This window comes from Ahaetulla prasina, chromosome 1 (genome assembly GCF_028640845.1).
Source record: "Ahaetulla prasina isolate Xishuangbanna chromosome 1, ASM2864084v1, whole genome shotgun sequence".
In the NCBI taxonomy this organism is placed as follows: Eukaryota; Metazoa; Chordata; class Lepidosauria; order Squamata; family Colubridae; genus Ahaetulla; species Ahaetulla prasina.
Genome location: NC_080539.1, coordinates 30439161 through 30452907, shown reverse-complemented (window position 1 = coordinate 30452907; position 13747 = coordinate 30439161). Strand labels below are relative to the sequence as shown.

Sequence of the window (13747 nt, the reverse complement as noted above, 5' to 3'; positions counted from 1 at the left end):
CAGACTTATGGTCATGGGGGACTTCAATCTACTGTCGGCGGGGGTGGCATCCACGTCAGCTCGGGAGTTCATGGCCTTGGACCTGACCCAGTTAGTTGACAGTCCCACTCACATCGGGGGAAACACTCTGGACTTGATTTTCGTCTCTGGCCAGTGGTTGAATGATCTGGAGTTAGGGGAGTTAGTTATTAGACACTTGTCATGGTCAGATCTTCGCTCCTTCAGCTGGACTTTCGAACTGCTGACTCCCACCGCAGGGAGACGGAACCGACTCATTGGTTCCGTCCCAGGCGCCTGATAGACCCAGAGAGGTTTCTGATGGAGCTTGGGCCATTCCCTGAGGATTTGGCCCACGACTCGGCTGGGGATCTAGTTGCCGCCTGGGATCTGGCGGCGGCTGGTGCTCTAGACCGAGTTGTGCCTTTGCGGCCTCTGACCCGGTGCCAATCTCGTTTAGCCCCTTGGTACTCCGAGGGGCTGAGGGAGATGAAGCGGCGGAGAAGTCGCCTAGAGAGTATCTGGAGGTCCAGCCACTCCGAATCTGACCAGACACTAGTTAGGTCTTACATTCGGACCTATCTAGTGGCAACGAGGGTGGCAAAAAGGGAATATTTTTCCACTCTCATTGCATCAGCAGATAACCGCCCAGCCGCCCTGTTTAGGGTGACCCGCTCGCTCCTTCAACAGGGAGCGGTGGATGATCCCTTACAGGGTCGAGCTGAGGAGTTTGGGCAGTATCTGTTTGATAAAATTGCTCAGACTTGGGAAGGGTTGGACACTGATTGGGTAGATCCAGGTGGGGTGGGAGAGGCAGGTCTTGGGGTTACTATCTGGGACGAGTTTGATTCTGTGGCTCCTGGGGGTACTGAATGCGACCACATGTTTACTGGACCCGTGTCCCTCCTGGTTGGTACTGGCCACCCGGGAGGTGACACGAGGCTGGCTCCAGGGAATTGTGAACGCTTCTTTGATGGAGGGTGTTTTCCCTACCGCCTTGAAAGAGGCGGTGGTGTGGCCCCTCCTCAAGAAGCCCTCCCTGGATCCAGCTATTTTAGGAAATTACCGTCCTGTCTCCAACCTTCGTTTTGTGGCGAAGGTTTTGAGAGTGTGGTTGCATGTCAGTTGCCCCAGTACCTGGATGAAACCGTCTATCTAGATTCATTCCAGTCCGGTTTCCGGCCTGGTTACAGCACGGAAACAGCCTTGGTCGCGTTGGTTGATGATCTCTGGAGGGCTCGGGACAGAGGTTGTTCCTCTGTCCTGGTCCTATTAGATCTCTCAGCGGCTTTTGATACCATCGACCATGGTATCCTGCTGCGCCGGCTCGGAGGGCTTGGAGTGGGGGGCACCGTTCACCGGTGGTTCTCCTCCTACCTCTCCGACCGGTCGCAGACGGTGTTGACAGGAGGGCAGAGATCGGCCCCAAGGCGCCTCTTATGTGGGGTGCCGCAAGGGTCGGTTCTCTCACCTCTTCTGTTCAACATCTATATGAAGCCGCTGGGTGAGATCATCCATGGTTTTGGGGTGAGTTGTCACCTATACGCTGACGATACTCAGCTGTATATTTCCACCCCTAACCACCCCAACGAGGCTGTTGAAGTGATGTCCCAGTGCCTGGAGGCCGTACGGATCTGGATGGGGAGAAACAGACTCAGACTCAATCCCACCAAGACCGAGTGGCTGTGGATGCTGGCGGCCCGGTACAGTCAGCTAATTCCATCGCTGACCGTTGGGGGCGAGTCATTGGCTCCCACGAAAAGGGCTCGCAATCTGGCCGTCCTCCTGGATGCACGGCTGTCTTTAGAAGAACATGATGGCCGTCGCCGGGGGGGCTTTTTATCAGGTTCGCCTGATACGCCAGTTGCGCCCCTTTCTGGATCGGGCTTCCTTATGCACAGTCACCCATGCCCTTGTTACATCCTGCCTGGACTACTGCAACGCTCTCTACATGGGGCTCCCCTTGAAGGGGACCCGGAGGCTTCAACTGATCCAGAATGCGGCTGCGCGGGTGATAGAGGGAGCACCTCGTGGCTCCTGTGTGACACCTCTCCTGCGCAGTCTGCACTGGCTCCCAGTGATCTTCCGGGTCCAATTCAAGGTGCTTGTTATCACCTTCAAAACACTCCATGGCTTAGGACCGGGGTATCTACGGGACCGTCTACTGCCACCAGTAGCCTCACACCGACCAGTGCGCTCTCACAGAGAGGGCCTCCTCCGGATACCGTCAGCCAAACAATGTCGGCTGGCGACCTCCAGGGGGAGGGCCTTCGCTGTGGGGGCTCCCGCCCTCTGGAATGAGCTGCCTCCGGGGCTTCGTCAACTCCCCAACCTCTGGACTTTCCGCCGCGACCTGAAGACGCTGTTGTTTCGACGTGCAGGACTAGCTTGAACATAGTTTTAATTTCAGGGTTTTAATCAGGGTTTTAAACGGGGTTTTAAATTGTATTTAAATTTTTAGGCCGTTATTGAATCAGTTTTTTATATAGTTTTTTAATTTGTATTGTATGTACTGTGTTTTTACGGGCTGTGAACCGCCCTGAGTCCTTCGGGAGAAGGGCGGTATACAAATATAATAAATAATAATAATAATAATAATAACAATCTCACCTTTCCAGCTGGTAATCTATCCATAAAAAAAGGGGCCACTTTTGGCTCCCTGGATTATTATTATGGATGCAAAACTCATTAACCTTAATGAGTGGCAGATATAATTTGAACTGGGCCATGATAATTCTGAAATGGCAACCATTTTGATCTAATGGTTAAAGCACCAGGAAACTGTGAGTTCAAAGTTTTGGCTTAAGGCAAGATTAAAAAAAAACAACAACTCTAACCCCTCCTTGCCACCTGAATTCTTCAAATAAATTGGCTTAAAATGTTGAAGTCTCCTATACCAAAAGTTTCAGAAATGTCAACATTAATACCAGGACCAGATCCAGCTGTTTTGGCAGCAAAACTCTTTGGCAGCCAGGAACATATGACCATCTGTCTTACTTTCCCAGCTCCAATATCTCTTCTGTGAAATCTGTGGAATTTTCTGTGGATCAAATTTTTATTTTTCTGTTTTTGGCATCACGTTAGTGCTTTAGAGAATAAATGGGTGCTTGGTGCTACCGATTTCGCACCACAAATAGTGCTACTTATGATAGAATATTGGTATGACAAAGAGGAGGCGGCAAGAATGTCAAACCCTTGCAGAAAATACATTTGAGTCCTGGGAAAATAGAAAGAAACTGAAAACAATTGCACCTTAATTTATGTTAGGCACATTTTGATATAAGGAATGGCTTTGAAGATTCTAATACAATATTTTTTATGGCATTATGGTACTTTTCACATTTTTAGATAGTTTCCTGACTTTGCCTACTTTGAAGGGCTGACATTAGCACTCTAGGTTGTAAACATCTGGATATGGCAAAAAAGAGACTGAGAATTTTTTATAAACAATCTCCCTCTATATATTTATATAAATCATCATTTTAGCCATTGTCTATGCACTGAAAGGTCTCCTTTGTGGATGCTTTTTATCAAGTGGGATTCATTCTATGACTGCCTTAGTCCACCTGTCATCAGTTCTTCTTGCTATCTGACCAGCCCATTTCCATTTCAATTCTTTTACTTTCTTGATGATATCCTATACTTTCGTTTGTTTTCTAATCCACGTGCAGGTCTTTCTATCTTGTCTTGTCATGCCGAGCATGCATCTTTCCATAGCTCTGTGCGCCACTCGTAGCTTTTGTATCGATTGTGAGGTTAGTGTCCATTTTTCACCAGTGTTGTGCCTCGCCCGCCCTCCTCTCCTCAGCCGGGCCCCTCCCATCTCCTGCTATCTGAGCCAGAGACTGATAGTGAAGAAGAATGGCCTGGCATGCCTCCAGCCCCCAGCCCTGGCATCATGCCCGGACAGACTGAGCAAACAAACCTCCCTCCTACAGCGTGTGAGCACGAAGCCAGCCATGAGCTAGAATTGCCGGCAGCTGAGCAAGAGGACGAAAAGTGGACAGGTCCCCGCTTCTGGAGAATGGAGAGGCGACGTCAGCAAAAAGAAGGGAGGGGCAGGCCTGGATAAGTGCTGAGTCATGGAGCCACACCCCATGGCCTATATAAAGGATCTGCTTTTTGGCATTCCTTGAGTCAGGCAAAGTCTCATCTGGTTGCTGAAGTCACACCTTGGATTCCTGCCTGCCCTGAGAACTCTGACAGGAATTTGGCAAAGCTGCAGAGGCTTTGTGGCCACGCTTGATACAGACTTCCCAGACCCGGCCGTCAGAGGAGGAGTGGGACACGACAACCAGCATGTTAGAGCAGAACACAGATCGAAAACTTTTCGCATAGGGGGAGGCTGTTCTTAAAAATTACGCTTAGTTTGCCGAATGCCTGCCAACCACATTTAACACACTGTTCAATTTCCTTTATATATAATTGTACATCACCTAGAGTCTCTCTGAAGGACATGGGCAGTTCTTAAATATGATAAATAAAAATACACACGAACACGTCAACTCAAATCAGCGATATACCTAATAGTCCTGCTTCCTATTTTCCCCACAACCCTGTGAGATGGATTGGGCTGACAATGACGGGGTCAAAGTCACCCAACTGGCTTTTATGAGCCAAGCAGTGTATTGCAGCTGCCAAAAAAGCCAACACAGTTCTGCCTTAACAGAAGGATAGAATCAAGATAATGTGAAGAGTTAATACCACATTATAATATCTTGGATAAGACCACACTTGGAATACTACATCCGGTTTTTGTCACCATGATGTAAAAAAGATCATGGGGATCTTTTTTAGACCCCCTAGAACAGGGGTCAAACTGGTGGCTGGATACGTCACACACAGGCCACATGCACCCCAGCTCCATGAATGGGAAAAATGTCAAGAAACGTCACATGATGGCAGTGACATGGTGAGTTTGACACCCATATTCTAGAAAGAGTGGAGAGAAGACCAACAAAGATGATTAGGGGACTGGAGGCTAAAACCAGAGGTGGGTTTCAGCAGGTTCTGACCAGTTCTGGAGAACCAGCAGTGGAAATTTTAAGTAGTTTGGAGAACCGGTAAATACCACCTCTGACTGGTCCTGCCCTCATCTATTCTCTGCCTCCCGAGTCCCAGCTGATCAGGAGGAAATGGGGATTTTGCAGTAACCTTCCCCTGGAGTGGGGAGGGAATGAAGATTTTACAGTATCCTTCCCCTGCCACGCCCACCAAGCCATGCCCACAGAACCGGTAGTAAAAAAAATTGAATCCCACCATTGGCTAAAATGTATAAAGAACGGTTGCTGGAATTGGGCATGTGTAGTTTAATGAAAAGAAGGACTAGGGGTGATATGATAGCAGTATTCCAGTATCTCAGGGGCTGCCACAAAGAAGAGGGAGTCAAACTATTCTCCAAAGCATTTGGGGGCAGGATAGGAAGCAATGGGTGGAAACTAAAAGAGAGAAGCAACCTAGAACTAAGAAGAAATTTCCTGACAGTGAGAACAATTAACCAGTGGAACAACTTGCCTCCAGAAGTTGTGAATGTTCCAATATCTGATAACCATTTGTCTGAAGTGGTGTAGGGTTTCCTGCCTAAGCAGGGGGTTGGACTAGACAATCTCCAAGGTCCCTTCCAACTATTCTATTCTATTCTATTCTATTCTATTCTATTCTATTCTATTCTATTCTATTCTATTCTATTCTCCTTATTCCTATTAACTTGCCGTGCCAAATAAGTCTTTGTTAACAATTTTTTTTAAAAAAAAAATTGAATTTATATTCCGCCCTTCTCCGAAGACTCAGGGTGGCTTACATTGCGTTAAGCAATAGTCTCATCCATTTGTATATTATATACAAAGTCAACTTTTATTGCCCCCAACAATCTGGGTCCTCATTTTACCTACCTTATAAAGGATGGAAGGCTGAGTCAACCTTGGGCCTGGTGGGACTTGAACTTGCAGTAATTGCAAGCAGCTGTGTTAATAACAGACTGCATTAGTCTGTTGAGCCACCAGAGGCCCTAACAAATAAGGCTCAGTCTTTGTTAACAGTAATGGCTCATACTCCAAATTCCCCAGTCGTACCAACAATGATTACAACGATCTAACACAAATAGATTTCACAGAAGATAATGTTGAAAAGGCTCTTCGCAGACTGAAACCATCTCTATCTATTGGACCTGATGGTCTATGTGCATACTTCTTAAAAAAGCTTTCCACTGTTATAGCAAAACCCCTAAGCATAATCTTTGAAAACTCTTTCAGGACCAGCTCCCTTCCCAAACAATGGTCATTAGCCACGGTCATCCCTGTCTTTAAAAAAGGAGACCCTAGCCTAGTTGAAAATTACAGACCAATTTCTTTATGCTGCATCACCTGCAAAGTAATGGAATCAATCATCAACCAATCCATCACTCTCCACCTTGATACAAACAACCTACTCTCTAATAAACAATTTGGTTTCAGAAAAAAATTATCCTGTAATTTACAACTTCTTCACTGCAAAAACATATGGTCTACAAATCTTGATCAGGGCAAAGCAATAGATGCAATTTACATAGACTTCTGTAAAGCTTTTGACTCAGTGGTACATGACAAACTTCTTCTAAAACTAAAATCCTACGGCATCTCCGGACCCCTCCATAATTGGATAACAGTGTTCTTGTCAAACAGACAAGTTGTCAAAATAGGCAGTGCCCTATCAAATCCTGCTCCTGTCAATAGCGGTGTCCCCCAAGGCAGCGTTCTAGGACCAACACTCTTCATATTATACATTAACGACCTCTGTGACCATATTATAAGTAATTGTGTTCTCTTCGCTGATGATGTTAAACTATTTAAAACTACCAACAATGTGGCTACCCTTCAAAAAGACCTTGACTTTGTGTTGGAATGGTCAAAAATTTGGCAACTCCAAATCTCAACCAGCAAATATGCAGAAAATATGACTTCAGTAATAGAGTTGTTAATACTTGGAATACACTACCTAACTCTGTGGTCTCTTCCCAAAATCCCAAAGCTTCAACCAAAAACTGTCTACTATTGACCTCACCCCATTCCTAAGAGGTCTGTAAGGGGCGTGCATAAGAGCACAAGCGTGCCTACCGTTCCTGTCCTATTGTTTCCTTTCATTATATCCAATTAATATAGTTATTATATACTCATGCTTATATATATGCTTATATATTGTGTAGTTATTTCATGCTTATGCTTATATATACTGTGTGACAAAATAAATAAATAAAATAAAATAAATAAATGCTTTGTCTTAAACATTGGAAAAAAGAATCAGAACACTAAATACAAGCTTGATGGACATTACCCTGTAGATGACTCTCACCCCGTCAAAGACCTTGGAGTTTTCATATCAAACAATCTAAGTGCCAAAGCCCACTGCAACTACATCGCCAAAAAGGCTTTAAGAGTTGTAAACTTAATCTTGCGTAGCTTCTTCTCCAGAAAGATTGCACTACTAACCAGAGCATACAAAACATTTGCTAGACCAATTCTCGAATACAGCTCACCTGTCTGGAACCCACATCTCATTTCGGACATTAATACAACTGAATGTGTTGTGTCTTGCCCGCCCTCAGAGCAGCCGGGGCCTTCTTACCTGCTCCCGAACACGGAGGAATGTATGCCTCCCGGTCCCAGTCCTGGCTCCATGCCCACACAAACTGCAGAAGAAGGAGAATCTCCCTGCCCCAGCCCTGACTCCATGCCCAGGCAAACGGAGCAGCTAGACCCCTCCCCCTCCTCCACAGCATGTGAGCCTGAGGAGGGTTTATTACCAACAGCTGATTGGTGTGACCCTCGCATCAGAAGATTGGATAGGCGGAGGCAACAGAGGGAAGGGAGGGGCAGGCCTTAATGAGTGCTGAGTCATGGAGCCACACCCCATGGCCTATATAAAGGATCTACTTTCTGGCAGTCTCTGAGTCAGGCAAAAGTCGAACTTATCTTGCTGAAGTCACTTACTGGTCTCCTGCCTGCTCTGAGGACTTTGCTAGGACTTTGGGCAGAGCTGCAGAGGCAAGCCTGATTCGGATTTCCCTGACCCAGCCGTCAGCGGAGGAGTGGGACACGACAGAATGTGTCCAGACTCCTCAGGGTGCCGTCAGCGAGGCAATGTCGTCTGGCGGCGCCCAGGGGAAGGGCCTTCTCTGTGGGGGCTCCCACCTTCTGGAACGAACTACCCCCAGGACTTCGTCAGCTTCCGGACCTTTGGACCTTCCGCCGCGAGCTCAAAACACACTTATTTATTTGCGCAGGACTGAGTTAGATTTTAAATTTACGGGTTTTAAACTGGGTTTTATTTTTATATTTTTAAATATTTGGCTTTTAGAATAAGTTTTTTAATTGTTTTTACTCTGTATTTATGTGTTTTTAAATGCCTGTTAACCGCCCTGAGTCCCTCGGGAGATAGGGCGGTATACAAATATGATTAAATAAATAAATAAATAAATAATATTTTACAAAAAGAGTTCTCCACTCCTCTGATCACAACAAAATATACCTTATGCCATCAGACTTGAAATCCTGGGTTTAAAAAATTTAGAACTCCGCCACCTTCGGCATGACCCGAGTTTAACTCATAGAATCATCTATTACAATGTCCTTCCTGTTGAAGACTACTTCAGCTTCAATCGCAACACTACACGAGCACACAATAGATTTAAGCTTAATGTTAACTGCTCCAATCTTGATTGCAGAAAATATGACTTCAGTAACAGAGTTGTTAATACTTGGAACACACTACCTGACTCTGTGGTCTCTTCCCAAAATCCCAAAAGCTTCAACCAAAGACTGTCTACTGTTGACCTCACCCCATTCCTAAGAGGTCTGTAAGGGACATGCATAAGAGCATCAGCGTGCCTACCGTTCCTGTCCTAATGTTCCCTTTGATTGTTTTTTTTTTTAAATTTATTTTGTCACAACAGTATACACAAACATCCATCATAGATAAAAACAACACATCATGAATGAAAAATATATATATATAAGTAAAAGTATGCAACAGCTATGTAGATTTGATATAATGAAGGGAACAATAGGAACGGTAGGCACTTTTTTTTTATTGTATCCAATTCGTATGGTTATTTCATGCTTATACTTATATATACTGTTGTGTTTGACAAATAAATAAATAAAATAAAATAAATAAAATAAAATAAAATAAAGTGTGGCCCGAATCAATCCAATAAACCACGGCTCAGCGATGCCCTGAATTATGCGGATGTAACGCCGCCAGAAACTGCTGAATTGCGCGTCTATACGAAGAGCATAGCAACCGGAGCGTAGCCAATATCGAAGCGCCTCATTTCTGCCACCAATAGGAGAAAGGCCGGGCATTGGAGACCCGAGTAGAGAGATTGCACGTAACGCCCAGAGACTCCGCACTCAGGTTCCCACTGGTAGTCCGTGTACGGAGCGGCGCCTCCCCAGACGGTGAAAGGACGGTGCGCATGCGTAATATTAGACAATTACCCCAGGCAATCCAAACCTACGACACTGGATGGAAGGCCACGACTTTGCCGTTTTTCCTGTCACCCAGCATGCGCATGCGCATCTTTCCCTCAACGCTTTCTCTCCCCCCCCCCCGCTGCAGGGCGGAGCCGCCTGTCAGGATTGTTTCTCTTTGGCTCCACCTCCGCCCCGTTTCCTACACTGGCAATGGGCGGGATTACGCGGTCAGTTGGCGGGCAGGCTGGGGCGGGGGGGGGAAAGGTGGAGGCACTGTCACGTGATTACTGTAGGCTTCCCAACATGGCGGCTGGGGTAGCTGCGGGCGTTGCAAGACTCAGGATTTAAGTAGCAGCAGAGGCCAACCCTTCCTTCTCTCCCCCCTTTCCCACGGCAGAGACCCCGCACCGGCCTCGGACACGCCCCCTCCCCTCGTGCCTTCATTCATTCATTCATTCCATCGGTTGTTCGGCTCTTGCCAGTAGCCAGCTGCCATGAGGGAAAAGGGCCGCAAGAAGAAGGGCAGGACCTGGGCAGAGGCCGCCAGGACGGTACGCGGGGTTGGGCTGGGCGCGGGGGGGACGGGGACGGTGGGGACGGACGGTGCGGGTGGCACCAAGTTTACTTTTCTTCTCTCTTTTGAGCGCAGTCGTTCACTGTTAAGGCGGTCTCTCCTCCAGGCAGTGGCCTTTGAAGCTCTTGGATTTCAATTCCCACCGTCTTTAGCCTCCATCTTTAGGTGCTGGTGATGGGAGTTGTAGTCCAGCCATTCTGGATGGTTGGGAGGACCGCAGTAAGATACAAGGAACTCTTTCCCTTCCCCCCGCCCCTCCTCTCAACTCCTGGCGCCGCCCTCTAAATCTTTGTACTAAAACGAGTTTTTGAAGTGTAAATGATTAAAACCCCGCCTCTATTTCTGTGATCTGACAGTTGGGATGGGAAAACAGGTGTTGCTTGCCAAATATTCAATCTTCTCTGGAGAAATGGGTAACTGGCTCACTGGATGAATGAAGACCAACCTTTGTTGTAGAAAAGTCACATTTGCTTTCAAGACTAGAAAAGATCTCTTAGCATATGTTCAAATGGCTGAGCTTTTGTATCAGGTATACCCATATTTCTCATTATTTCCCAGTAAACCAAAGACTAGCTTAGTTGAAGTAGCTGCTGGGGAGTCATTAATACCAAAGTTTTTCAAAAAAAAAAACCCATTTTCTAGTGTATCATGGTGATCAATCATATTAGCAAAATGCTCTGGCAGGGCAACTGATTACTTCCATGTCATTAAGACTACATCTAAAAGTTTGTATATATGTCATTATAAATTTGCACTATAGTAAAAGAGATGCTGTTTTGTGACTATATAAGAATATCAGAAATTCAGATGATATGCCTTCTGAAATTCTAATTATTTCATTAATGAACCAAGCAAGTAAAGATTTTGTTCCCCATCTGAAATCACTGTGAATCAATTTGATTCCTGATTTTGAAAAAGTCATTTTATACCTCTTATTTCTGCAGTTGATGCAAACTTTGTTTAATCCTTTTGGCATGTATATATCTCATTTTATTTATTTATTAAATCTATATACCATCCATCTCATCATCAAGTGATTCTCTGCAGCGATTTGTATTTAATTCTGTGTAAAATACGCTTTCGTGTTTCCAGTTTTGTTGATAATATGAAATGTCACATAAACTTCATTTTAGTAAACAACTCTTAATCAGAGATGTTACATGTACAGTCAAGGAAAGAACTGTAGCTCATTGGCAGAAGATTTGCATTGGGTAGGGAAAATCCCAGATTCTGTCTTCCATTGGCTGTTTTAACAAGGAGTTCTAGTCTTGAATAGCTACTGTCAGTGTAGATGGGGCTAATCTAGATGGAATAATTTTGACCAAGAAAGCTTTTTGTGCTCATCTGCAAGCTATTTGGATTCATCATTTGTTCTGTTATTCAGTCAATAATGAAACAATATTTTAGCAGCTTTGTATATTATCAATAAACAATATCCATGCCTGCCCACATTAGTAATGAAAAGATAGGGAAACATTAACTTCCCCCAATGTCAATCTGTGTATAAGTTGTTTATTTATTTATTCATTTAACCAATTTATATAGCCACCTATCTCGCAAACAGTCAGCTCTGAGGGGCATACAACACAGCTAAAAAAATTAATAGTTACTTGTTTCAGATTTTGTGCAAATTGTCATAAAAGTCCAAGCTCTTCGTTTCTGCTTAAAAAAATCTAAATTTTACGCACACACACACACACACACACACACACACACACACACACACAGAGAGAGTAAAGGATATGGGGGGCTTTAATCTTTGATATCAAAAATAAAATGTGGTGTTTTTTGTAACCGAGAAACTTCAAGTAGATCTTTTTTTCTTTCCCAGATTCTAATATTAATGTTTCTTTTAAATCACAGTTGAATTTAGGCTTGCTCATACTGAGTATTCAGAAGTTAGCCTTAGCTTTATTGATAGTTTATACGCTGTCTGTATAATGCCATTTTGTTATAAACGCATATAAATAAGGTGGTTGTACATATATCATCCTGTTTTTCTGTAAAAACAAACAAATCAGTGATTTTTAGGAGTGGTGAAGCATGTTCCTAAATGAAAATATTTTAAATATTATCCTACAAGTTCAGACTTCAGTAAAAATACTTTGCAGTCTATTATTATAAGAAACAATGGCTATTTTTATTTGCTTCTTAGATTGATATTCTACCTTTTGCTCAGGAACTCAAAGCAGCTTTGAAATCTCATATTGTTAAAATCTACTGATAAGGTGTACAGTATGAGTCTATATAAATGGCATAGAAGATCTGTAATTAATTTGGATATTTCCATCATTGGAGACTAGAAGTTTAAGACAATAACATCTATATACTCTTAAATTGGGCGAAATGTATTGTAGGGCAACAACTTTTGAACCAAGAAATCTCAAATGGGCTAAAATTTGAGGCTCCAGAATGCATATAAATCCTGGATCCCATGACTCCAATGGAATTGTGTTTTAACAAATTTTATAAAACGATTTATGGCATAATATAAAATATTACAAAATATTTCCTGTGGTCAATGCTTAATGCTTGACTCTGCTAGACAGTTCAACGTGGGCTATTTTCAAGGCAAATACATCTCTCAATATTTCCCTGACTTTTTAAAAACTTTATGTTAGAAGCTCTGCCATTGTTGAAGGCATTGAGGAATCTAGTAAGGAAATATCTTTTAAGAGAATGACCTAACAGTTTGTCTCGTTCTATATTAGGGGTGTCAAACTCAATCCCATTGCGGGCGTATCAGAATTTTCTTTGCCCTTGGGGGGCCGGGGTGAGCATGGCCAGGGGGGCCAGGGCAATATGGCCCCACAGGACAACTCAGCCTATTGCTGGCCGCATGTTTGACATCTCTATTCTATATAATTATATCACCCAGTTCTGTATCCTTAAAATATGTACAGAACACTTGTCATTTATTTTATCTGGAAAACATATTCCAGATAAAATACTGCAACTCAACTTTATTGATGAGACTATAGCAATAGAATCATAAAAACCTGACAATGTTTTCCTTTCCCTATGCCAAAGAGAGTTAGGACAGAGCCAATTTAAGTTCCTAATATTTTCTTCCTTTCCTGGGTTTAACTACTCTTTGCTAACTGATGCATTCCCTCTGCAAGGTTATGGTTCTCTACAACTATGCAAAGAAATGAATTTTGTGGGTCTCTTACATATCTGTTGAAATGAATCCATTGCTGTTATTTGCTAGGTTCAATTTTGTGACTAGTTTTCATGTAGGCAAAAGCCACATTAAAGTGAGGTCACGTATTGCTTCCTTTGCGTGCTATGGATTTTTTTTTAATCATTACCTTTTGGCAATTTTATATAGGTTGTATAGTAAGCAGTAACATGGGCTATAAGACTACCTAATTTGGTAGCACTTACAAAACTATGGGGTAAGTACCTTATCTCAAATTTCCATTGTTCCCTTGGCAGAATAATTAAAATATTTTGAGTTTCATTCTTTCTAAACACTTGATACATGAAATATGAAATGTTCCAATGGAACATTCTGAATAGGGTGATTTTGTTCTGAGTTTGGAACAAAGCATTTGTTTATTTTGTGCATACCCATGTGATGATGTCTTTTAGATGATTTTTGATATAAGATTTTAAACAGGGTGTGTATAGAAGGAGAAGCAGAACCTGGGGGGTGGAGTCAAAAGAGCAATCAGTCTAAAATCCCTACATAGCTGCAAGTGAACTAAGTCCAACCTCCCTTGAA

General features: G+C 43.6%; 1 protein-coding gene across 4 annotated transcripts in view; it reads left to right on the top strand.

Moving 5' to 3' along the window:
- Positions 1 to 13747, top strand: part of ASXL2 (ASXL transcriptional regulator 2) — a 130471-nt gene that overhangs the window by 32798 nt on the left and 83926 nt on the right. For 2 of the 4 annotated variants that reach the window (XM_058164702.1, XM_058164701.1), the window contains exon 1: positions 9932 to 9997. The exons of 1 other annotated variant lie outside the window; for it this stretch is intronic. Coding sequence is in view for 1 of the 3 variants with exons in the window: in XM_058164700.1 (XP_058020683.1) it covers positions 9941 to 9997 (57 nt within the window). In the remaining 2 variants the exon portion in view is untranslated. Of the gene's footprint in view, positions 1 to 9734; positions 9998 to 13747 lie in introns of those variants that run through there. One more of the 4 variants, XM_058164700.1, reaches the window with a different exon arrangement.